The 26,660-nt window shown below is 39.5% G+C and overlaps 1 protein-coding gene across 22 annotated transcripts in view; it reads left to right on the forward strand.

Moving 5' to 3' along the window:
* The window catches only part of PHACTR1 (phosphatase and actin regulator 1), a 576,315-nt gene that overhangs the window by 318,547 nt on the left and 231,108 nt on the right, over positions 1-26,660 (forward strand). For all 22 annotated transcript variants that reach the window (XM_021936598.2, XM_021936599.2, XM_021936597.2 and 19 more), the window contains one exon: positions 22,533-22,697. In XM_021936598.2, the coding sequence (XP_021792290.1) occupies positions 22,533-22,697 (165 nt within the window). The remainder of the gene's footprint in view (positions 1-22,532; positions 22,698-26,660) is intronic.

Consider the following 26,660-nt stretch of genomic DNA (forward strand, 5'->3'; position numbering starts at 1 on the left):
ACAAGAGAAACAGCTGTCTGTTGGTTGAAGAATAGTTTCTGTTCTACACCTTGAGAATACTCATTACAAACACTCATTCATGTGCTGAGACAATGATCGTTCAGTAATGTATAGAAGAGGTGAAAGCAGAACTCACTCAACTAGGTCTAGTTTCTTTGGGATCATGTGTTCAGAGGATACAGAGAACAGGATTTATTCGCCTGAGCACTATTGACATTTTGGGCCAGATCATTCTTTGTTACGGAAGACTGTCTGGTGCATTGCAGGATGTTCAGCAGCATCCTGGCCTCCACCTACTAGATACCAGTAGCAGATGTCCCCCACCCCACCCCAGTGGCGATAATCAAAAATATTTCCAGATATTTGGCAAAATGTCTCATGGGAGACAAGATTACCCCTGGTCCAGAACCACTGATGTAGATTGCTGTTTAACAGTGCCTGGAGGCATTATGTCCCAACATATCCAAGCAATAATAACTTATTCATATTGGAATATATGCCTGATTTCTCAGGATAGTCTTAATTTCAGGTATTCTGCCCCACTGATCTAATGTAATTGGAACCCCATGTATTCTGATATTTTTTTCAATTTGAAAATAGAGTGACCATCCCTATGCAGTGTTTGTCTATTTTAGGACTTAGTTGGAATACTTAGTTGGAATATGTTTATTGTGCCACCATTCACTTTTAGACTTTGTGAATTTTGCTGAGACAAATAGTTGATGTACTTCATACTGGTTAGCAACATTGAATGTGGTTATATCCCAAGAGTGATATAAGTCCACCACTAGTTTAATTGAAACGAATTCTATTAAAACTTTAATATGCAGAGTGATACAATTTTTTGGTCTGATTCTTCTCATATTAAAGCATAGTCATTGACTGTTTTTGGTAATATGCCACATTACATGTAGCTGGGAAGGGATGACTTTCTAGGTGCATGAGGAAGGTATCGTTCTACCTGTCTACCAGGACACCTTTTCAGGTAAATTCTGGCACATGGGCTATAGTCCCTGAAACAAGTTCATTTATTTTTAGGATGCATTTCTTTTGTAAAATAAAGTTGACATTACTCATGTCTTTAAAACAAGTATTAAAAATTGCCACTTTTCTTTTTGACTCACCTTTGCCCGAGGAATACAATGATAGTAAGAAAAATGAAATCAAAGTTTGCATTTCTTACTAGATTGACACCAAGTGCTAAATGGAAATGTCTGCTTAACTTGTAATAAGATAGTCACTTATAGAGGATATGGAGAAAGACGTCAGTATTTAAATTATCTTGAAAATATTTACAATAAGAACATATGTAGTTTTCTGTATTACTATTCTGACCCTTATGGAATTTACTAGTGTAATGAAACACCCAAATTTCAGCATCAGGAAAAGCAATTCTAGAATATAATATTTACCTAGGTATAATATTTACCTTCATGGGTAGAATAATTACCCATGAAAATATAGTTCAGATATTATATAGCCTGTGACTAACTTTGCCAACTCGTTCCTTAGTCTATTCTATATTTACCATTTATTGAAGAGACACATTATATACTGAACATCAGTACCTTGAAAAATAATTGTGGCCCATAGTATTTTAAATGTTGGCTATCCTAAAACATTATTTTAAGTTCAGCTTATTTATTCAGAATCTGTTTATATGTAATAATTTGCTTTCATTCTCCTCTCCATTTTATTTTATAGCATTTTACTGTAACAGAGGACCTATATAAACAAATGACAGAGCATCTCTGTTAGCTTTGAGCCCTTAGTCCTTGTGAGGTCATGATTATGCAGTAGAATAAATCCTATTGTTGCTGTGTTTACAGCAGTGTTTTATAGATTCTTTTTATTTGTGCATATAGGATATCCCTGTGCCTTATATATGTATGTGATGTTTACTTTGTCATAAAATTTTTATTGTTTGAGAATATGGAAGATGATATGAAAGATTTTTTTTTTTTTGACATGGGGTCTAGCTCTGTTGCCCAGACTGGAATGCAGTGGCACGAACATGGCTCACTGCAGCCTTGAACTCTGGGCTTAGGTGATCCTCCTGCCTCAGCCTCATGAGGACTATAGGCATGCACCACCATGCCCTGCCTAATTTTTATTTTTTTGTAGAGACAGAGTCTCTCCATGTTACCCAGGTTGATCTTGAACTCTTGGGCTCACGCAATCCACTCTCCATGGCCTCCCAAAGTGCTGGGATTACAGATATGAGCTACTGTGCCCAGTTATATTAGAGACATTTTGTTATTCTTTTATGTTGTAATTTTTAGTTTTGGTGAAAATTTCCCATTAGAGGAAGTCTCCATTTTGTGAAATTAAAAAAAAAAAGTACTGCCTCTATTTCCGAAAGTCATAAAAATGAACCTGACTTCTCTTTTCCCACTCTTATGGTTTCATTGTTTTTCCAGAGTGCTAAGGCATTCATCCTAACTTGCAGCTACATATATGTGAAGAATACCCCATCCAGACCCGCAAAATTAGGAATTACACAAAATTGCCTTTAAACTCTCTTACTTAAACTTTAGATGTTTAATGTCAACAAAATTCTCCTCATTGCTTTTTGGCAGGGCCATGATTTGGAAGAATGAAATAAGACTATTTTCCCCTCTGTACCTGTTTCCAGCCCTAACCAAACCGTAGACATGCAACTGTTTGAAGTGACTTTTCATTTTCACTGTGCAATGACTGCATACACTTGACATATTCTAGCTAGCAGGTATCATCATACTATTATACATGAGAGTATTACTGCTTGTTTTATGAACAAGTTGTCTTATATGGCCATGCTCTGTTAAAATGCACCATTATATCATTGATTCCTTCGATGAACAGCCATACTTAGCAGTTATTGGCAATTAGATAAAGCAAAAATAATTTAAGGCAACTGTAAAATGCTGTTTATTTCTAGCCATTTATCCTAGGTGGTCAGCCTGAGAACCAGAAAGGAAAATGCTATATACAGGATTGATTCAATCTGTCAGAATTTTGAAACTTAATTAATGCCAACATGGCTACTGGCATAAAAATTGTTTCAACTTTTTTCATATGAACTATTCTAGAAAAGAACTTTCTCAGTGTTATAAAGATAGAACTGACTTACTTTCTTCCTGTCCCATAGAGTGCCCTAAACAAAGAGCTAGTTTATGACTTTTAATAAAATTGTTCATACTTTACACCAATTATAATAAAGCAAAATGGTCCAAAGAAATAATTCTTTTAAAACCTCCCTACAAACTTATCTTCAAGAAAATCTGAAATTGTTGTCTTGTCTAAACCAATACATGAGTGTGTGTCCCACAGTGTTGTGAGTACTTCTGAAGGACAGGACTTTTCATTGTCTAATCCACAAAGCCACACACAGAGCAGATGCTCAATGAATGGTTGTGGAATTAAATTCATAAAAGGCAGTTTGTTGGAGAAACCAACTTTTGTTAAAGTACTTAATATAGATTTTTCCCCTCCAAACCACTTCCTCTCATATTTTATCTTGGAGGTTCAGTAATTACTCTCTTGGTGAGCTGAGAAAGAGCTCAAGATGAAAAGCTACTGTTTCTCCCCCAGTGGACGTGTGGCTGAGTTCTGCAGATAATGAAAAGAAAAATTCCTGTTATTGGTATTGGGGTTGGGGCTGGGTTATTATCTGAGTGTGATAGAGAGGACTTGTTTGTCAGGCTTAAATTTTCTGACTATGACTTCTGTATTTGCAAATAAAGATTTCCTTAGCCTGGCTCGTCCTCCTGAATTGAATCTTTCTTGAACCAGCTCAATCTTGAACCAGCAACTAATTTTTATAAGTATCAAAGGGAACAATTGTATTTGCATTTGAGGCAGTATAAATGGCACACAGAAAAAGTCCTTTTCTGGTAGTGAAAAGCCAGGAAATAGATAAATTACTTTCAATGTTTCTTGAAGGATAGTTCAACAAATATCAAATGCTGTTAGAAGACCTATGAAAATATTGACTTCATGTTGTCTAATTTCTTTCTGCTTAGTGGCTCTACACCAGATCTCAGGCAATTTCTATTTAAATAAATGCCCTAAAGCCTTCAAAGTATTCATGGGGTGTTTGCTTTGTGCCTTGCATGATAACATTGTGAATGTATTTGAGTTACTCTTGGCTTTGTTAGTCAATTTAGCTATAGGATTAAAACCCAAATTATTTTATATTCCCAAGACAAAAATTAATCATAGATATGTCTTATTACACCAGCAAATGCACTCTGTTGTTGTTATTAATCTATAAATACTTCCATTTTTCATTAGAGTGCAATTTTCACATAAATTAAATCCTAACAGATAAAAATGAATTTGGCATCCAATTAAGGCTGAACTTATTTTATTATATACCCTCCTCTCAGAATCTCCTTATTCCCCCCTCCCATTTTTAGGTAGCGGTTTATCTTTTCAAAATATAAACATTCCAGAAAAGTTCTATGTGTTTTTTTTTTTTTTAAACCTAACAACCCATTTTACTGCATTGTTCTAGTTTCTGTTTAAATAATTCTACAACCTTATTTTAAAATGTAAGCAATTCTCCAGGTAAAAATATAACTAGTGGAATATCAAGGCAGAATTTATTATATTTAAAATATAATTTTATGATGAATTATAATACTGATATTTGCTGGGCACTTAACTATGGCCAGGAACTGTGTTCAGTATTTAAGTACATAATCTTTTGGAATACAAGAGCCCTATGAAGAAATTATTATTATTCTCATTGTAAAGTGATGAAATTTGCCTTAGGTCATGGGACTCATGACTCTCCATGCTGAAGCCATGCTTTTACATGCTGCATTGCACATAGTTCAGTGATAGCCTCGGGGAGGAAAGGTCACATTCAAGGTCATCTGTCATTCCTTTATGCCCTGCACATTCAACCACAACTTCCACTAAGTACCATCTGTAAATTTGTTAGGCTTAAATACAAATGTAATATTTATATTACAGTGATGATATATAATGTTCATATAGCTAATATTTATTAGTACTTACCACATGCTAAATCCATTACTAAATGTTTACATATATTCATTCCTCATAGCAATTTAAGAGATAGGTTCTCTTATTTTCTCTATTATACAAAGGTGGTTACTGAGGCTTAGCATATGGCTAGTAGCTGACAGTGATGGGATTAAATCCACTCCCTCATTCCAAAAAATAAAAAAGAAGACTGAAGAAAAGAAAATTATAGAGAAGCTTAAAATTGTCTATAACTTTATCACCCAAATAGAACCACTATCAGCTGAGTTTCTTCTTCCAAATCCTATCCCTATGCATAAATGGATATGAAGATAGGCAAGTAAGCCATTCTTGTAGAAAAATAGAATTATACATAATATTTGGCAAAACTAAGCAACAAACTATGGCAATTTTTCATGTCAATAATGAGAGCTGTTTATAGTTTTTAATGGCCATGTAGACACGCATTAAATGGATGTTTCTTAATTTAATCAATCTGTCATGGTTGAACATTGGGGTCATTATCTTTTTACAATATTCAATACAAATAGAGCTTAATTTGTGATGTCACTCTTCAATAATATGTCAAACCTGACCAAAATTAGCAAATCCTCTTGTGGTTTATGGGACAAACTCATGTGAAAAGCCAATGGTCACCTTGAAACAACAGCCTCAGTTCAAACTCGAGATAAACTTACAACCAAGAGAAATTTCTAAGGACTCATGGTAGCCTCTAATCTTATCCTGTCATGTGAGAAAATTCTCCACATGTCATTTCTTACCTGTGGTTTGGAGGTGGATGCTGTCTCTTATTCCATAGCCCCACCTCCAGCCATGGCTCTGCTTGGAGGTAAATAAAGGATAAATCTTAACTACAGTGGTTTGTCCTAACCATGAATATTCCAGGAGATGGGAAATATTGTACATACTGAAACCAGAGCCTATCCTTTCTCTGGGAAACATTCATTCATTTATCCATTCAAAAAATAATCATTGATTACTTCCTATGTGGCATAAATGATCCTTGTCCCCCACAGCAAGCATGGAGGGTAGGGTCACGTCAATTAGGATGCTTTTGGCTGCAGTCACAGAAGTTCTCCTGCATCTTGGCCCAAAAAGTAAGGTCACTTATTATCTTATATAGCAAATGTGTCAGTGAGGCAGGTTCTAGGCCTGATTACCCCATGATTCTCTGCTCTGCTCACCTTTGCTTCAGGACTCTATCCTCAGGCCTGTTGCAAGGTGGCTACAATAGTTTAGGCCTCACATCCTGACACCATAGTGATCAGAGGCAGAAGTAGGACTTAGAGATACAGAATAGGTCTCTCTCTCTAAGTGTGAGGAAGCCATTCTTAGAAGCCTCACTACCTACAGGTACCCCCACCACCCTCCATTAACCCACCCATTAACCAATTCCTAACCAGAGATCCACCCACTAGAGCTTGGGTGGGATCAACTTCTAGGAAGCTCATGGTCTGGTGAAGAAGCTAAATGTTGGAGCACAGTCTGGGTTATATTAAAAACGAAGATGGACAGATAAGGGTGCAGCATTTTTTGTTACAGAGGAAACTAGCATGCAGCAGTGACTGGTAAAAATTAATTAGCCAGGCAGACCGAATGGCCTTGAGGCAGAAATGATGGGTTTCTTGTATTTGAAGGCTAGAATGAGAGCAGAACTGGAGCCAGTGCGTGATTGGAGATGGGAGACATCATGTCCTTCTGCGCTGATGTGAAGCCTCCAGGGCCTTAAGAGCAAGGAGGACCCACTGGGGGATTCATAGAGGAGCCATGGCATGCTTTGATTCATCTTTAGAAGCTACGTTCCTGGCTGCCGTGTGGAAGACTTGAGGGCAAGTAACGAAAGTCAGAACACAGAAACTGATGATATGGATAACTGATCTACATGAGGAGAGAAGTGGGGAGAGTTGGCAAATAGTTAAGAATTACCTTTGACCAGTTTTGGTGATGAGTTAGAGCTGGTGGCCATAAGGAAAAAGGTGGTATCAAGGACAACTTGTGGGTTTCTCTCTGAGCAATTAGATCACTGTCATTGCCATTACTGAAGAATGATCCAGTTAAGGGTAAGAATAATTCACTTTAGATAAAGTGAAGATGAGGTGCCTATGAAATGTTATTTGGAGATGCAGAGTCATGATGAGGCTAGTATTAATTCAGATATTTTTCCAAATATTATTTTGTATGAAATAATATAATTCTCACAATAACCCATGAAGCAGAGGCTGTTATTATCCCCATATTCCAGATGTGGTAACTGAGACCTAGAGAAGTTAAAAACTTGGCTGGTGTTACACAGCTAGTAAGAACTGTGTCAATGAGAAGAGCCTTCTGGGCTGGAAATAGAAATTTAAAAATATTAAGATTATCAATGGTAATTAGAGCCATAGGTACAAATGAAATGGTCTAGGGAGAACTGAACCATGGGAAATTCCATAATTTAACTCAAGGCCTGAGAGGTACAAAATACTCTAGAGACAGGGGAAAGGGAAAGGGAGGAAGCCTTCCTGGGGATCAGCTTCTTTTGCATGAGTGTTCAAGTGTTAAAATAAAAAAAAAAAAAAGGAAGGACTTGGCTCCTTTACAAACTAAAAAGCAGTTTATAAAAGGTTCTGAAATTCTGCCAGAGAGAGAGAGTGTGTGAAATATGGACATGTATGTCAGCACTTGATGTTCTGCCACTTAGAAACTATAGAGTTTGTATAAACTCAGGCAAGTTACTTCTTTGCATTAGGATTAGGTTCAGCTGCATAAAACCAACTCAAAATAGTAATAACTAACACAAGATAGGGATGAATTTTTCTCTCATATAAAAGAAGCACACAGGCGGTCAGTTTAAGGCTGCCATGTATGATGGCTCCACAAAGTTCTTAAAGACCAAGATGCCTCCTAGCTTACAACTGTGTTATTACTATGAAGTGGCCCTTGTCCTCACAGTGCCTTCCATGTTCCAGCCATCACTTCTCTGATCTAGAAAACTGGATGAAGGGAAAAGCAAACCAAAGAAATGGCACATCTCTTATCTTTAAGCAGATTTCCCAGAAGTCACTTGGAACCCTTTGGTTCATATCTCATTGGTAAAAGCTTTATAATAGGCCCCACCTACCCTCACAGGAGGCTGGGAAACATTCTTTTAGTGGGGCAAAAAATCAAAATGTATTCACTAAATAGAAGAATGGATTTGGCAGGTGGCCAGTTGTCTCTGCCATTGTCAATTTGCTCTTGTGTAAAATAGGATTTAAAATATTCACTTCACCTTTCTTATTGGTTTGTTGTAGGGATCAAATGATAAAATAACTGGGCAAGTCCTTGATAAATGATAGAACACTATTCAAATAGTTGCTGTGAGGATGGCCATTTACTCCTCTTGCACACAGTAAGCACTTAAATATGTTTTCAATGAGAAAACCTTAAAAAATATTTTCTATTTGTAGGGTCTAAAGCAGGAAATGTGGACTGATAACAGAGATTTTTTTTTCTGACAAATCTTGCATTTCAGTGGCAAAGCCTTTCTTTGCCTTCGGAATCCATTTCAGGACAGCCAAGATTGATATTTGATTAGCTCTGCCGTAAAGTTCCCATCAATATTGCCTACTCTCTGATGAACTCAGGCACTCTCCTGAGTTTTTCTGGTAGATAAAGTAGAAGAATTATTTGTGGGGATTGCAGCTCATGTCATTAACCCACCCGGTCCTCACAATTCTTACTTCCTGGCAAACATAACAAGGATTCCAGACCAAGGTCCCTTGTGGTGACTGTTTTTAAGGGAATGGCTCTTTAATTCAGAAACCAGTTGAAATGATCATTAGGAAACAGACTGCAAAGATAGCAGGGCACTCTGGAAACTGTAGCTACTTATTGTGCTTAGAGATTCCCAGGCATGGATAAAAGTAAATGAAGTTTCTTTTCCTATTAAAATAAATCTGGGGTAGTCAGGAATAATCTGTGAATACTGATAATCTTTTTAACTTTTGAGCTTGGCCCCAGAAACAGATGATGCTTTTGCATTAAATAATGAGACCTTTAAGATTATTCCACCACACAGGGCAGTTTCTATTATCTTTCATTATATACATGCTTTATATGTTAATTCCTCTAAAAATAAAATAATGTTTGCTCTTGTACAGTACTTTGCATTTTAGGATTTTAAAGAGTAGAAATTTCCTCTTTCTTCAAAATCCCTACCCTCATAATTTGAATTGTACAATAAATGCTTAACAAATTTTTGCCACATCAATGCATCATAACCTCCTGTACTCATGGGCTTCCCAAAAGTTCCCAAAAGTACTCCCCAAAAGTTCCTGAAGGGACAGGTCTGAGAGCAGGACCCTCGACATCAGCCTGTTCCTCTATTTCTCGTGACTGTCCTTTTTTCTTTCCTTGACCTGTTGCCTTATAATTTAATGCTTAAATTTTGGAAAGGGAAAAAGGAACAAGCACAAATAGAGCTGATTTAGTTAAGATGAGTTTCATTATGTGGCCTAAAGGAAAACGGAAAAGATGCTATATACATTAAAAAACCATATTGCAAGTAATGTAGGAAAACATGTTTGACAGATGATAAGCCCAAATTGTAGCCAACAATTCAGCTTGGGGAAAATTCCCACTTAGATCTGGTGTGGCTTAGTTAGCTTCATTGATGAGTCTTATTGGATAGTCATTAGCTGCTCTTTCTCATACCCTCCAGCTGAGACACAGGACCCCTGCCCACCAGCCACCACCTTCCTGTGAGATTCAAGTAAAATCAAGAGTGTATACAGACTGAAATGGTTATAAGCAATCAACACTCTAAATTTGGAGTCAGGAAATATTTAATGAGCACCCACAAAATGCCACTTATTATACTAGAGCTTCCATGTATTAGTATAATGGTTATATATGCAATCAGAGAGGTAGATATTGCTATTTCCATTTTTACAGTTAAGGAAACGTAGTTTTGAAAGGCTGATTAACTTGCCTGTGGTTACAGAGCAAGTGATGATTAAGTGCACTTAAACCTGACGTTCAAAGTCCCAATTCTAGGCTCTGAGGGCAATACATCCAGATATTTAGAGAAAAGAACTTAAAAATAAGGAAAGTAATAATTTAAAAATAAACACTAAATCAAATGTGAATTCAGAACTTCCTTTGGGGCAAAATTAACAGGTGACTTTCTCTGTTGAGACCTCTTTAAAAATTTAACATCTTTCATGCAGAAGAATAATAAAAAGTCCCCAAAGGAATCAACAGGACAAAAAGAATACGACATTTACCTCTGAAAAAAAGACTAATGGAAGTCAATTTCTGTGTTCTGAGACAAGGACAATTAAGAATTCCTTGTGAAAGTCTTGACAAAGATATGAGCACGGTTCCTTACTTTCTGAGTAATAATCAAAACAGGTCCAAGTTAGAGCCACTGGTGGTAATTAAAATACACACACACACACACACACACACAGAGAGAGAGAGAGAGAGAGAGAGAGAGAGAAGAGAAGAAGAAAAGAATGTTTTAGCAAGGATCAACACCCTTGCAAAAATATTCACTTCAGAAGTACTATTTGGATTTCACCTCATCACTACACAAATGACAAATGGCACTGAAAAACTCATCTGGGAGGTAGTGGGAGCTACATAAGGAAACAGGGTAATGTCATCAGGGAGAGAAAATGAGAAATCTGAGCTTAAAAGGAAGTAGACTCAAGAAATGATTCTCAAATGGAATGTAAAGTTTCATCAGGTTCTCTATCATCCTACACTTAATAGGTAACAGAGTGGCTGTTATCATGAGATTTTGGAATGAGTTCAAGAGAGAAAAAAATGTCCAGGAGTGTGTTAACCTTGACAGTATTAATGGAGGGAAAGATTTTGCAAAGGTGTAATCAAAAAGCCTGCACCGCCTGGTCTTGAGCATCCTCAAACCATCCACAGGAAAAGACATGTGAATGACAAGTCTCTAGACTCAGTCCTGGACCATGGTAACTATGTGTGAGTTGCTACATTCTAGGCAAATCCCTTGACTCCTCTGTATCTCGGTTCCTTTAACTATAGAATGGTACAAAAAGATACTCAACATTTGATAAATTGTGTTTCATGGAACACAAGTCTGTGAGATCTTAATGGTGTCCCACAAAAAAACCACCAGCCAACCATATTTGTGATTAAATTAAGTTTGGAAAATAAAGGGTTTAACAGAGTTTAAAAGGTTTACTACAGACCTTCTGAGAGCCATTAAAAGGCTAAATTGTAATTCAATTCTTGGAGAAAATAGTACCATAGTCATATATAGAGAAACAAATGAAATGTTATGCCCTACGTACATAATGGGGGTGTTGTGAAGATCTAATGAGATAATAGATCTGAAAGCACTTAGAATAAAGCACTACATGAACATTAGGCATTTTAAAATAATTCCCAGTGATTTCAGGTTTTCGAGACTGGCAGACACCACTGAAGTATGACTGAATTTTCTATACTAAGGATCTTTCTTCTTAGCCAGCCACCTGAAGGCAATGGATATAGTTGGTAAGAAGGGAGTAGGATCCTAGGGTTCAGTAGGAGTGCTGCACGTCTCAAAGAGTGATTCTCAGAACACTGCCGTCAAAATTACCTGGGCTGCCTATTTATGCATTCATATTCCTGGTTCTGTAGGTGTGAAATGGGATTAAAATTTTTAACAGGTACTTCAGTTGATTCTTATATGCACTAAATTTTGAGATCCACTAGTCTGAAGAGACAGCACAGTTGAGAGCCTCCAAAACTTTTTAAATTCATGTAAGTCCGTAAGGGATATTCTAGTGGTGAAGTGGTAATGAACTTCACCCCTAGTGGAACCCTTATTAGCCAGGTGGTCTGACTGATACCAGAGGAGACTTTTCACTTTCAGTTAACTTTAGTGGAGCCCATGTTCTGTGCCCCAAAAGAGTGATTGTAGTACATGCCTATTAATCTTTATAAGTCTGTATTATCCCCATTTTACAGAGAGGAAGCTGATGGGACTTTCCTAAGGTCACACAGTAAATTTGTTAGAAGCTTTTTAGTTGCAAGTAAAAGAGAACCCCACTCAACCTAGTGTAAGTGAAAAAGAGAATTTATTGCTTTGTATAAGGTAAATATTCAGGGTTATAATGGTTTCAGGTAGGGCTGGATCCAGAAGACCAAGTGATGTAATGAGGTTTCAGTTTCATTGAGTCCATCTCTGTTCTCTTTGTCTCTGTTGTGGCTCCATTCTTAGGCAGCCTCTGCCATTAAAGTGACTGAAAGGGCTGGGCATGGTGGCTTGCGCCTGTAATCCCAGCACTTTGAGAGGCCGAGGTGGGAGGATCACTTGAGGTCAGGGGTTCGAGACCAGCCTGGCCAATATGGCAAAACCCTGTCTCTACTAAAAATACAAAAATTAGCTGGGTGTGGTGGTGTGCACCTGTAATCCAAGCTACTTGGGAGGTGGAGACACAAGAACTGCTTGAACCCAGGAAGTGGAGGCTGCAGTGAGCTGAGATTGAGCCACTGCACTTCAGCCTGGGTGACAAAGTGAGATTATGTCTCAAAAAAAAAAAAGAAAGAAAAAGAAAAGGGTTGTGGGGTCTGAAAGATTACCCATAGCTCTATAGGACAAGGGTTGACAAGCTATGGCCATGCAGGCCAGATGCTTGTTTTTATAAATAAAGTTTTATTGGAACACAGACATGCCCATTTGGGCATATTAGTCTACCGCTGCTTTTACAGTGCATCAGCAGAGTAGAGTACTTCAACAGAGATTATATGGTCCATAAAGCCTAAAGTACTTACTATTTGGCTTAACAGAAAGAGTTTGCTCACCCCTGCAGGGGAAACCAGGTTTTGTTGAGGTGGGATTTGAGTCTGTGAAAGGCACTATTTATTTAACTGCAAAAAGAATATCAGACCCTAGGGTCTCTGAATTTAAGATGAAAAAAGGGTCTACGTTATTTAAAGATTGTTGCTTTGGTTTAACACAAGACTTGGAAGTTTATCTACATTTTAAATAAGTTCTGTTCCCAACACAAATTTATTGTATAGATTAAATGAACAACAGAATGTTTTACAAGTTTTTGTAGTCATTATATGTGTTAGTGGTTGAAAGAGACATTCCTGGGAGATAAAACAAGAAGTTTGTACTGAATATCTAAGGAAGAATGTTGATAATAACATCTATTAGCTCAATAAGTTTAACAATATAGAACTTGTATAATTTTAAATTTAAATATTTTACATTTTATAATTTTAAATTTAAATATTTTACATTTTATAATTTTAAATGTGAATAGAAACTTTCCTCCCTGTCTGGTCCATTCACAATATGCTCTCTTCATTGCCCTGTGTTCATGGAATGGAAATATCTTCATCCTTCCAACACAGTTCTTAGGAAATATGAAGTATTTGACATAATAGGGCTGTTTCTTCTCAAAGCTTATGAATCATCATTGTGACCTGGAGATTCTTTTAACATTAACCAAGGCTAAATGAAGATGTTTTAGTTTGTGACCCCTACATTGACTAGGCTTAGAGCCTATGTAATCTGCAATCCCAGTTGAAAGAGCATGTTTATCAGTGGTTCCAACAAAATCCAGCATTGAGTCTCATTGTCTAGCCAAGCTCAGTGGCTCATCCCTGAATGAATTACTGTGGGTGGAGGTTGGAGATGCAATGCTCTGATTGGCCAGCACTGGGTCACATGCCCGCTTTTGGCGTCAGGACGGAAATGAACTTCCTGAACCACCCAGAGTGCAAGGAGAGGAGGAGTGACTCTCCAGAGGAGAATTAGGAAGCCCTTGCAACCTGGTGGGGGCCAGAAAGAACTCATCTCCACCAGTAGCTATTAGGTGGTAGATTCCGGATCTGGACCCTCATCCTCCTGGTTTCATAATATTATTCCCCTATACACGATGGTTAGCATTTTCTAAGTGAAGCAGATCTGAGCCTGTTCCAGGCCTGACTGGCACCTGCTGAGTTCATGATTGTAGCTTGTGGCACAGGTCCTTAGTAGATAATGTCCTACCGGTTCTTCTTGTCCTAGTGATCTAGGGCGGGTATTCTCCAGGGCACCTACAGACAGGTGTACATCTATATTATGACAATTTAGGGTAAGACAGCACCTCTTTTCTCTTGCTAGAGTAGGATCAATTTATAATTGACATCTGTTTTACAGCCTTTTTGAAAAAGCAGCTCATTTCCTCCCTCATCCCTGAAGCCCTCTTACTACTTTAGTGAGTAATACAAAGATTCAAAAAGCCAGACTCGCACACATTGAGGAGATATTCTTGCAAATAGGCATATCTTAATTAAAAGCATGTGTTTCTCTTCTTTCGAGAATCACTTTTTCCTCTTCATTAGTCCCTTCTCAATTTCTCCAGCTCTAAAATGGGGATAATATATAGCCCTAGCTCACAAGTTTAATTTGAGGATTATATAAGGTAACACATTTTAAGTGCTTAGATCAGTGGAATAGACTTAGCGACTGAAAAATGTTAGCTGTTATGAATGCTGTTATCCTCCTCCTCCTCATCATCATCAATTATGATCTTTACCATCATAGTAGTTATCAGCGCCAATACCTAAGGAAGCACTATACCGTTTAGAATCCCCCCTCCTGTTAGGAGGAAATGCAGAGTGCCATAAACCACATTGGTCATGTGGCCTCTTTCTGATACAGTGGCCTATGATTCCAAAACCAGTAGAGCTACCTTCTTGCTTTCTTTAAAATTGGTACATCTTAGGGCACCAGGATTTATGGATGTTCTTGTGTTCTTCTTGGCTGTCAATTCATGCTTCAGGAGCAAATTAACAGAAACATGACTTGGGCCATCTTTGGACCCATGGACCCCTGAGTTTCCCTTCCTTCCCATCTCCCCGCATTGTATATCAGCATGGTGTTTTCCCAGGTGACCACTAAAGGGCAGCTCTGCCTGTTCACAGTGCAGGAGGCAGCAGCACACCTGTGATGAAAACATCCCTAGGGACTTGCCCCTGGCAGTGACTAGAGCTGCCTTTACCAGGCAGAACTCTGTAGAAGCCAGAGACAAAAGAGGAAGTTGGCCAAGTGCCTGGGCAAATCTGCTGAGAAGTTTGGGTCCAGGTATATGCAGCTTCCCTCCCTTCTCCCACCACCTCCCAGCCCACAGGACTCTATCGTATAGGCATGCACACATTATTGCTTCATCCCGCATGAGGACTACCATTCTTGTAAGCAATAAGATTGAACTCTCTCAATGTAAACGCTGACCTCTCCCTCCAGAGACATAGTGGGGAAGACTGCCAAATGTCATGTGGCGTAATGGTTGCGTCTGGGGTGTGGGTGGTGTTTTGTGTGGAATGTAAATGGAATTTCCTCTGATGGTTCCCAGGTAGAAAACATAGCCACCTGTGTGTCCAAGCAGCTGAGGAGCACCAGAGCTCCCTCCTCCTCCCCATCCCCACCAGGACTTGCATTACTCAAGTCATCCAGTCTTTGGATTCAGACAGATAAACCCTTAGTTAAATGTTGCTGTCTCATTACCACGTGCTCAGCCAGTAGCAGTGTCCACAGCTTGGTGCTAATACATAAATTGGATCCCTCTTTGACTGGACGCTAAGGGATGGGGAGGAGGAGGGTGGTGCACAGAGGTGCAAAAGAGCCTCAAAGGAGGAGGTGAGGGCAGTGAAGGTCAGTGATCCTCGTACTCACCAATGTTAACATGAGCACTCAGGCATCGTTTCTGTGTTTAATAGCTCTTGGACAACACAGCCATGTTGATTTATCTCCTAGCTCCTTTGTGGCGTATATTTTTCCTTTAACCAGGCAGCCTCTCTGTGCTAAAAGAGTCTCTGTTGTCCCCATCGTTTTCCCTCTTTAATACCCAATCCTTGTCCCATCCACTCCCCACTTTAAGTCCCCATCCCATTCCTAATGAAACCAGATAGGCACTCTGGAGTTTTAGAATAAACATGTTTTACTCTTTTTTAAATAAAAATCAAAAAACAAAAAACTCTTCTGGTTAATCAATTCTAGGTTGTCAGAAACTCTTCCAAGAGATCTAGCCTCTATAAGAGTATGGTATGACTTATTCTAGAGTGAAAAAGGAAAAATAGTGTCCTCATATGATAATTCATATTAACCCTTAATTTGTTTATGATAAAGTAGCTCTGAAAGTGACAGTACATTTATAAAAGGGACCTTTCTGAATGTCTGGGCGCCTGTGCGGCATCATTTTGCAGGACAGGAAAAGGCAGTGCAGGCCAGCCGTGGTGGCTCACACCTATAGTCCCAGCACTTTGGGAGGCCAAAGCAGGCGGATCACATGAGGCCAGGAGTTCAAGACAAGCCTGGACAACATGGTGAAACCTTGTCTCTGCTAAAAATACAAAAATTAGCCGAGCGTGGTGGTGCATTCCTGTAGTCCCGGCTACTCGGGAGGCTGAGGCATGAGAATGGCTTGAACCTGGGAGGTGGAGGTTGCAGTGAACTGAGATTGTGTCACTGCACTCCAGCCTCCAGCCTGGGTGACAGAGCAAAACCCTGTCTCAAAAAAAAAAAAGGCAGTGCTGCTTCAGCATAGTGAGCTGACAGCCTAGCTTACCTCCACTCTGATCTTTGGTTCCCATTCCTAGGGTAGTGAAATAAGGGGGATATATAACCCCTTCTAATTACAAGCAAAAGTGAAGGTTATCAGATCCTGCAACAGAAACGTTCTGTTATTGAGTTCACTTAGGATTAAGAAACAAGAATCCAATCTATGAGAATCTTAGGTCCTCCAAAAACCCTAGGAGCACTTAGCACATGGAGAGATCTCCACTGGGGTCCCAAATGGGCTGCGCTCCTGCCTCTGGTGCTGACTCTGACTAGACATGAGATGGCACAGACACCGTGCTTCCTTCATTCCAGGTTGCTCCCTGAGACACTGTATGACTAGCACTTTCTAGGCCAGCAGGAAGCCAAGGTGGTGCCATCCTTGCACATGCCTTTTGAAAGCCAAACCACCATGAGAAATATGGTGTACCTGAGGAGTGCCCCTGGCCCAGCTCCTCCCACTTCAACAGAGACCATATGGTCCATAAAGCCAAAAGTACTTACTATTTGGCCCTAGGAGCCCACCAAGAGTCATCCCAAGCTGCCACAAGGGCTGGGGTTCAGAACACCATCAGGCCTAGGTGCTTTGGTTCTTGTTCATTAAAATCATGCACACATCAAATATTTTCTTTCTAGCCTTTCTAAGGAGAAAGAAAAATAATCTCCTAATCATTTCCACCCTATGGATAAAACAAAATCCAGTTTTGTCATAAATGGGAGCCCAAACTGTGTGGTCCTTTAAAGAGCGTTCTCTTGGGTGGTAGAGCAGGAAAGACCCCAGGACTTTGCTTGCCCATGGCTCGCTCCTCACTTCACCCTTCTGAAGGAGCTCAGCTGCCCGGCTTCCAACGTTTTGATTCAACATGCTCAGTCCTGGCAGTTGACATTCAAGCTGATTCATGTGTGGCTCAGCATTTTCTCCAGACAGCATAAGGTAGCCACCTTTGAGCAGGCCGAAGCAAAGCTGTCTTTACATGCTCCATTTCCAAGGAAGGCTGTTTGTGATTCCAAAACATGGCAGGCTGCACCTTGCTCTCCCACTTGCCTTCATCCCTTTCTTTCTCTGGTTCCTGCAGTGGGAGAACACTTTATTCTGAACCCTTGTTTTTGTTTGTTTGTTTGTTTGTTTAACCCTTCCTTTTCTTTTCTCTCTCTCTCTCTTTTTATTTTTTTATTTTTATTTTTGTGTGTGTGTGATGGAGTTTCACTTTTGTCACCCAGGCTGGAGTGCAATAGTGCAATCTCCGCTCACTGCAATCTCCACCTCTTGGATTCAAGCGATTCTCCTGCCTTAGCATCAGTAGCTGGGATTACAGGCACCTGCCACCACACCCAGCTTATTTTTTGTATTTTTAGTAGAGACAGGGTTTCACCATGTCGGCCAGGCTGGTCTTGAACTCCTGATCTCAGGTGATCCACCTGCCTCGACCTCCCAAAGTGCTGTAATTATAGGCGTGAGCCACTGCACCAAGCCTTCCCTTCCTTTTCAAACTGTATTCACAAATTGGCTCATTCTTGAGCCATCCTCACACTTAAGCCTTCCAATATCATTATCTGATGGCAAAGCTAGCCCCCATCATCAAATGAATTGAAGAAAAATGTATTGGGGTGATTAAAATATAAATCAACTAAACCTAATGTGATCTAGTCTGCTCAATAATCTACTGAATTTAAGAGCTAAACATCATGAATTTCATAATAATACTTATTAAGGATTCATTTAACTACTGAGTTATAATTATACCTTTATAATACCCTCTGTTCCTTGCCACTCTTGGTTTTTCAAAGACACTTCTAATTTCATATCATTATTTTAATGGGGCAATTTCAGAATAATTTGTATCCATTTCTTAAAGATGTGATTGTGGAACAGCCTTTTGGTTCTCATGGCACTTTTTTTTAAAGACAAATAACGATACTTATTTTCATACCTCTGAAGATGTGAGGGAATGAATTGAATCAAATGCAGTTATCCAGTTATCTATTTAATAAGTCATTATTGAGTGCCAACCATGAGAAGCAAACTCAGTATCAACCCTGAATAATTCCTCTCTTGATTTTTTTAAAGGATTCTGTGTATAATCTCTCTTTAACCTTTAGCAGATGTTTTATGTTGGCTGAACTCAGAGAATTCTCAAACTGAATATTTTTACAACTTCACCTTTTGTGTCTTAGGCTCTTTTGAGAATCAAAGAATGATAGGAAATCTTCCAACCAAATGGGAGCATTTCATTTTGACTACAACCGTGTTTAGAGAAGTGCTAGAAGATCATTCTGAGCAGCTTACTCAGGTTGAGAGTAATAAGTCAGGCTCTTTTAATACAAAACATAGGTTATTTCATGGAGGAAAAAAGCTTGAATAAGTGATTATTGGCCTTGTCTGAAGGCTAATATAGGACATTAGAACTTCCTACTGTATGCTGTGGGGAGCCACTTGTAGTTCCTACAAGGAACAGACTTCTAGTGAAAGTATCCAATACAGGTTTGAAGGCAGGAGAGTAAGTCTGGCAATGTAGGTTTGGAGACTTGTAAAATCTGGACAAAAGCAACAAAAAGACTATTCACCAAGGTAAGAAATGCGAGGGAAAGTGATGAGTATGGAAGAGGTGACCTTGGGAGAATCAGACCTCTGGACTGTGGTGACTTTGCTTCCCTCCTGGACTCAATACCTCTTTGCTTTGGTTTCCCGCAATTATCACTACTTATGTGGCTCTGCTGACATTGTTGAAGAAGCACCAACTCGAGCAGCTGATGCCATTTAAAAAGCAGAATGCTCAAATTCAGTGTTACTTCTGAGGCCATTTACTTGCCTGATTTGATTTCTTTTTTATTCCTTGTCGTAGCTGTGTTGTTGATATTGTTACCACTCTCCTCAGCCATTCCACAGCCGTACTTAAAACCTTCTGAATCTTTTATCTTCCTCCTTTAGCCTCCAATAATCCGTTATTTTACCACTGCTGCTAGATTATTCTCCCTGAGGCCCACATCTGATCTATGCCATTTGTGATCAGACACTTCAGTTCAGACTTTCAATCACTCAGCATAAAATCTTCTGATCACTTATACTTTTGTGCACTTTTGATCCCACTTCTCCTCCTTCCTAAGAACCATGTTTCATACATGTCTCAGCCTTTATTCTACATCTTCGGTCTCTCACTTTCCCCTGGCTCTGGCAGCTCAGCCTACTGACCCCCAAATCAAGTCTCTCCTTCCTACCTTGGCCAATTTCCTCTCAACAGTTCTTCATTACCTCAGGAAATAAAGTTCTAACCCCTAAAGAGCCTTTGCAAAAATACTGAATTCTCTGGCTGCAAAGTTCTTGTCCCCACTGAGCTGCCATCCTATTCTGCTTATTCCTTTATCATCAAATTCTTTAAAACATGTAAAATCATCACATTGACCTAGTCATGAAAACTAAAAATGTTAGCCATTCTCACTTCCTGGCACTTGCTCATGTTTATCCAGAGAGTTACCAAATCTGCTGATTCTCCCACCTGGCTGAATCTCATCTTTTCTTCCTATCCTTCTGTCAGGCTCCTGCTTGAATCCTAGTCACTGTGATTGCAGTGTCCTCCTGATGGTTCTCGCTGTCAAGGATTTCCCCATATTCCGAGTCAGGTTACCTTTGCTGCTGCAATGATATTCCTAAGAAACAAATCTAGTTGCATCCTGATCAGGCCGACACCCCCATTCTCGAGTACCTGGCGTGGAATGGGGGGGTCGGCCCTTCTCAATCAGGCCGACACCCCCCCCATTCCATGCCAGGTACTCTTGATCTACTTTACCAGGTTCCACTCATTATTTTTTTCCCCAAAGCAAGTATCTTCTGGCATACTCTATAATTTATTTGGTTTCAGTGTTTGCTGTCTGCCCTTCACCCTACTTCCGCATGTGAACTCTATGAATTGGTATTTTTATCTGTTTTGTTTACCTCATAGTCTAAGCATCTGGTACAGAGTGAGCATGCAATACATTTTGGTTGAATGTAATAATACCAGTTTCCTATTTTCAAATTCTCCTTGTCCCTCTGCTCAGAGGGTGAACCCCAAATGCCAATTCATTTCAAGAGCTTGCATGATCTGGTTGCAGACCCTCCAACCCCACTCTCTCTCCATTAGTGCTTCATCTCACCTAACGTCACTGAGGCTCACAGTTGACTGAGTTCCTTCAAGTCCCCAGACGTTCCGTGCTTTCAGCCCTCTCTGTTCCTGCTGGGTCTGTTTCTCCTCCCAGGGATCCACTTCCCCCTCTTCCCTTTGCAGGGAGAACAGTCCCTCCTCTTTCAAAACTTAAGCCCAAAGTGACCTCCCTCGAGGTCTTCAATGCTGTGAAGCAGAATTAGTTGCTCTCTCCTCTTCACCTCCATTGAGTTTTACATCGTAGCTCTGTTGTGGTATGTTCTTACACACTGATCCCTCTGTCTCCTCCTTGGCACTCTGTGCTCAAGACTGGTTTTCCTGTGTGTCTTCCCCAGAAATGGTCATAGTGTCTGGCAGAGATTTAAGTGGCCACTTAATTAAATGATTGAAAAAGGAGCTCCCAGTGCGTTAAACCAGGTAGTAAAAGGTTTAAGTGCCTTCTTCATTGCAATATGTCCCAATCATGGCTGCCCTCACCCCTAAACCTGTGCCTTCCCCTGTCTTCCTTATCTCTATGAATGAAGGGTACTACTCTGCTGACCCGAATCTGGGAATTGCCAATGATCTGCCTCCAGTCCTTCAGGTCACTCAATCAGTCACTAAGTTCTTTTGACTTTGCTTCCGACGTGTCTCTCAATTCCATCTGCTTTCTTTCAGTCCTGCTGTGGGGAGCTCTTACTAGCTTATCACATCTGTCACCAATACAACTGCCACAGCACACACTCAAAATTCCATATGTATTGAATGAATGGACCTCCTGAGTTAAAACTATGTTCAGACCACAACAAGCAGACTATCATTTTTATGTAGTGATTGACAGGTTGAACTTGCAAGGAATGCATAGGTTGCAGAAGTCTGGATGATTTTTTCTGGGAGACTATGGTCAAGGCCAAAGAAAGTGGTTTGGGATTTGCCACGGCTTCAGATACCGTTTTGCTGTCTGGGAAGTTGAATCCATGCCCTCAATTTTGCCAAAGAGCTTGTTTTCTCTGATTATTCCTTCCTTGAAAATTCAAGTTGGGGTATTGGACTCTGTAACTATGGAAAAGAGTTAGTTTTATTTCATGTGGTAAAAAGAGGTTGGGATGATTGTGACCTTTAAGGAAGGGTCCACTGGGCATTATGAGATTGAAAGTCTGAATATGCTCAAGTGTTCCATTATTGGGATTAGCGTAGATTTTCCCTAAAGATACCCCCAGCTCTCAATTTCTAAGAATTTTTTTTTTGAGCAAGACTCTAGGAAAAGAAAAACTAGTGGAATTAAGACAATTGTAAAATCTAATGGAAGTGTGAGTGATTCTAAAATAAATCAGTAATCCTAAAGTACAGTCACTTGCTTAACAGATTTCAGTGCTGCTGAAGGTCTAGGTAAAGCCAGGTAGTAGGAAGTAGAGAGCAGTGGGTGTTGGAGACATTGGCTTTGGAATAGACAGTTGATAAATGTTTTCTGTCTTCTTTTTTCTCAGCAGACAGTGCTGTAGTGATTGCATTTGCCAAGTCTCATTTGAGAAATTGCTGGACCAGTTATTACACCGACTCTCATTTGAATCTTCTGGTGGCCTCTCCCTGTTTTGGGCGGGAGTCCTTGACTTGTCCAAAGAGCTCTCCTCCTCTTTCTCTTCCTCCTCCAGCCTAGGTAGAAGTTGAGCAAATTTGGGTGGGGTGTTCTGAATCTCTAGGGTTTGGCCAACTGTCCACAGCCTTCAGAACACACTGGTATGACTTCCCTTCCAAAAGGCAAAAAGAAACTCTGGTCACGTGGTTTCTGTTATCTGTAACCATGGAAAACGTTGGCCATCTGTGAGGCTCTCATTTTAACACTCTTTTTCTCTCTTTATTTTCATCTCTTTCTTGGAAATAACAAGCTGAGGAAGTGGAGAGGCTGGCGGCGATGCGTTCTGACTCCCTTGTCCCAGGCACCCACACCCCACCCATCCGCAGGAGAAGTAAGTTTGCCAACCTGGGAAGGATTTTCAAGCCTTGGAAATGGAGGAAGAAGAAAAGCGAAAAGTTCAAACACACGTCAGCAGGTAGGATGATTTGTTTTTTCATTTCTCATTGGGTGTTTGTTGCCTTCAACTCTATTATCTTAATTAATAGAATTTAATTGCAATAGGCTTTTTGAACCAAAGGGAAAAAAAATATCAAGCCTTGGACTTGCCCTTGTCTTTAAAAATTCTTCAATATGACCAAGAATGACTTTTATATCCTATGTGTTTTCTCATTTCTCATGTTTTTTTGTTTGTTTTTAAATTAAAGAACCACCCTTTTTATATGATCTATGAATAATCTGAATTTAGAACTCCACTTTTTCTATAATTGAATGCTTTTATTCTGGCATTGATGATCCATTTATTATATTCAATGTTATTTTCACTATTCCAGTAAAAGTGAACACATAGCAGAAAACAAGTTATATGGTTACTGGCAGATAAGAATAGGTTATTTCATGGAGGAAAAATCTTGAATAAGTGATTCTTGGGCATAGCGGGAAAACAAAGAATACAAATGAATCATTGTAGTGGCAAAGATAACTGTACAGTTTGTGGCTCAATGAACACCAAAGAAATGTGGGGAAAGTCAGCACAGCTGAGGGGTTAAGAGCACAGATCCTGGAGCCAGACTTCCTGGGGTGGAATCCCAAATCTGATACTTGCTGGTTATATGATCTTGCTCAGTTTATTAATGCTGTACGTTGGCTTCCTCATCTATAAAAATAGAAGTAAGAAAAATACCTTACATGAGTTAATGTTTGTGGAGAGTTCGTGTGGCATCTTAGGTGGATATTTTTTCAATAAGTAAGGGTGTGCAGAGGGAAATGTGCTACAGGGAAAGACACAGAGTTTTGACTTCGCCCCATTGGGTCTGCAGTCAGATAGTGGAAGAGCTATATAGATTCTCTTTGGTTTTGGTCGATTTGGGCTGCCATAACAAAACACCATAGACTGGGTGGCTTAAACAACAGAAATGTGTTTCTCACAGTTCTGGAGGCTGGAAGACCAAGATCAAGTTGCTGCAAGATAGGTTTCCTTCTGAGGCCTCTTCTCTTGTCTTGTGGGCGGCAGCCATCTTGCTGTACACTCACATCACCTCTTCATTTTTGTGTGCACAGAGAGAGCATGTGCGTAAGTGAGTGTGAGCAGGCTGACGAGAGTCTCTCCTTATAAAGACACTAAATCCATCATGAGTGCCCTACCTACATGACCTCATCTAATCCTAATCACTTCCCAAAGTCCCCTTTCTCCAAATACCAACACATGGGGAGTGAGGGTTTCAACATATGAATGTGGGAGGGTCACAACTAAGTCCATGGAACTTCATTTTGATTTTTCTAATCACGTGCCCCGTCATTGCCAAGGCTACCCTGGCTTGAAGGCTTTCATTTCCTTCTTCCCTCTACATCCTCAAAAACTCAGCCTGCCTTCTCGCCTGCTCAGAATCATCACCTCTTCCATTTCTTGGGTTTCCTCCTGCTTTGCCTCACCCCCAAACTAACCTTGAAATAGGAGATGTGCTTCTTGTACCTGAATATCAGTCCACAGATCTGAGAATTTTAATGCTAATCACTTTTGAAAAATAAAGAGAATAACATAGAAAAGCGGCAGAGTCTTGAAATCTTAATTCTCATGGTAGCCATGTTTTCTGACTAGCTCATGTTTTCTGACTCTGTTTCTTAGATGGAAGCCCCACCATGCTGATGTTATATTTGTTAATTCCTGAGATAAGAATGAATCTCTGAATTTCATAAATTTCTAAATCATTTCTCATATAAGTCCCACCACTCTGGCTCTGCATTCTCTACTCTCTCAGTCGTTGTACTGGTTCCTTAAGGTGTCGCAAAACCTGTAGGTCATTTGTGCATCCCTAAAAACAACTGAGTGATTTACAAGTGAACAAAACTCCAAATGCGTATCCTCTGCTGAGTGAGACAGGAAGGGGCACTTAGGTCATTGTCTCAGAGAGAAGAACTCTAAATGAAATACATTCTTTAGGCAAAGTAAGATGTAAGACACTGAAACAAGAAAGAAAATGGGAATGTTTTATAAGCATTGAAATATATATATAAAACAAAGTTGCCATAAGGTCTCTTCCTGACTTTGCTAAGCGAAATGGTTTGTATATACATTTCGGTAATTGTCATTTGTCAGCATGAATCCCTGAATGATGGAGTGGTGGATGCATTTCCTCCTGGCAAGTCAAGGGCTTTGTTTAGTACATTGGACAAGGCCACAAGGCAAAGCCCTGAGGCTCCTCACATGACTCATTATGCCAACTTCTTCAAGACATTGGAAAACTTATCACCTGATAGGTGCAAATACAATGGCATCAGATTACTCAGGAATTATTAAACATCTTCAAAAATTTTGTTTTAAGCTCATTTGGGAGAAAGAATAAAAACATGCGACAAACAGAGTTGCTAACCTTAAATCATTCTTATCATTAACGATCATAGCAAGTTCTTGTGATCTCTATGGCCAGACTGATGAACGTGGCAGGTGAATGCGATATTTGTATGCAGTTTTGTTTTGTTTTCTTAGAGACATTCTGCTCCTGAATTAGAGAAAGTAGAGAATACACTGGAGAATACCTTTATATCATGATAGATGGATGAGCACATGACGTAACTAAAGATATGCTAGTTTTAAAAAAGTTGGCCAGACACAGTAGCTCTCTCTTGCAATCTCAACATTTTGGGCAGCCCAGGTAAGAGGATCCCTTGAGCCTAGGAGTTAAAGATCAGCTTGGGCGACATAGTGAGACCTCATCTCTACAAAACATAAAGTTAGCATGGGGACACATGTCTGTAGTCCCAGGTACTCAGGAGGCTGAGGTGAGAGGATTGCTTGAACCCAGGAGTTCAAGGCTGCAGCGAGCTGTGCTCGTGCCACTATACTCTAGCTTGGGTGACCAGCGGAGACACTATCTCACACATACAAAAAGCAAACTTTTCCATGTGTGTATAAGAGTCTTATCTAAATAAATATACATGAGAATTGGTTGATTGAGGGAATGTTCGTTGGTTAGCCAATTTTAGCTAGTATACATATCTTTGTCTTATATGTATGTGTTGTTAAAGGAAAAGTTATTCATTGACGCTTGTTGAAGATAAGGCAGTCTTTATTCAAGACCACTAAGAGAAGTATAGGGACCACTGCAATCAGGTCTTGCAGTGGGAGAAATGGTCAGGACTCAACTCTGATACAGCATGGGCAAGTGGGAATTTACAACCAAGGAGCAGAGTGAGGGTCCCTGGGTGGAAAATTACTAAAAGGAAACATCAAGAGTAAGGGGGATTCTGGCTAAGCCAATATAACAGGATTCTTGCTGAAGACAGGCCAGGGTGATCAGCTATCACCTGGGAGATGGTGGGGACTGAGGAACCTGATGATTAAATAATGAGAATGATCTGATATTGAAGATGGGGAGATTCTGGTTAAACTGACTTACCAGGATCCTTGCTGAAATTGGACAATGGAAAGAAGAACATGGAAGGCCAAAGTCAGGCTCAGTGAAAAAGAGTTCAGGGTGGGGGAAGGGAGAATGAAGAGAAGTTGGTTAATGAGTACAAAACTACAGTTAGTTAGAAGGAATAAAGTATAATAGATTAGACTATAGTTAAGAATTTTTTATAAATTTCAACTAGCTGGAAGAGAAGAATTGGAATGTTCTAACAAAGAAAAGATAACTGTTTAAGATGATGGATATTCCCAATTATCCTGATTTGATCACTATACATTGTATACATGCATCCAGATATCACCCCTAAATATATACAAAATGTATGTATTTATATACAAATATATATCAAAATGTACCCCCAAAATATATACAACTATTGTGTATTAATTTAGAAAAAAGGAAAAAGGAGTTCAGGGGAGCCTGAGTAGACTTTAGTTAATGAGAAAATCTTACTCAGTCTATGTCATATCCTTTCATATATACAATATTATCCACCTTTTTAAATACAAAGGATAAGTCCATATAATTGTATT

This window comes from Papio anubis, chromosome 6 (genome assembly GCF_008728515.1).
Source record: "Papio anubis isolate 15944 chromosome 6, Panubis1.0, whole genome shotgun sequence".
NCBI classification, from domain to species: Eukaryota; Metazoa; Chordata; class Mammalia; order Primates; family Cercopithecidae; genus Papio; species Papio anubis.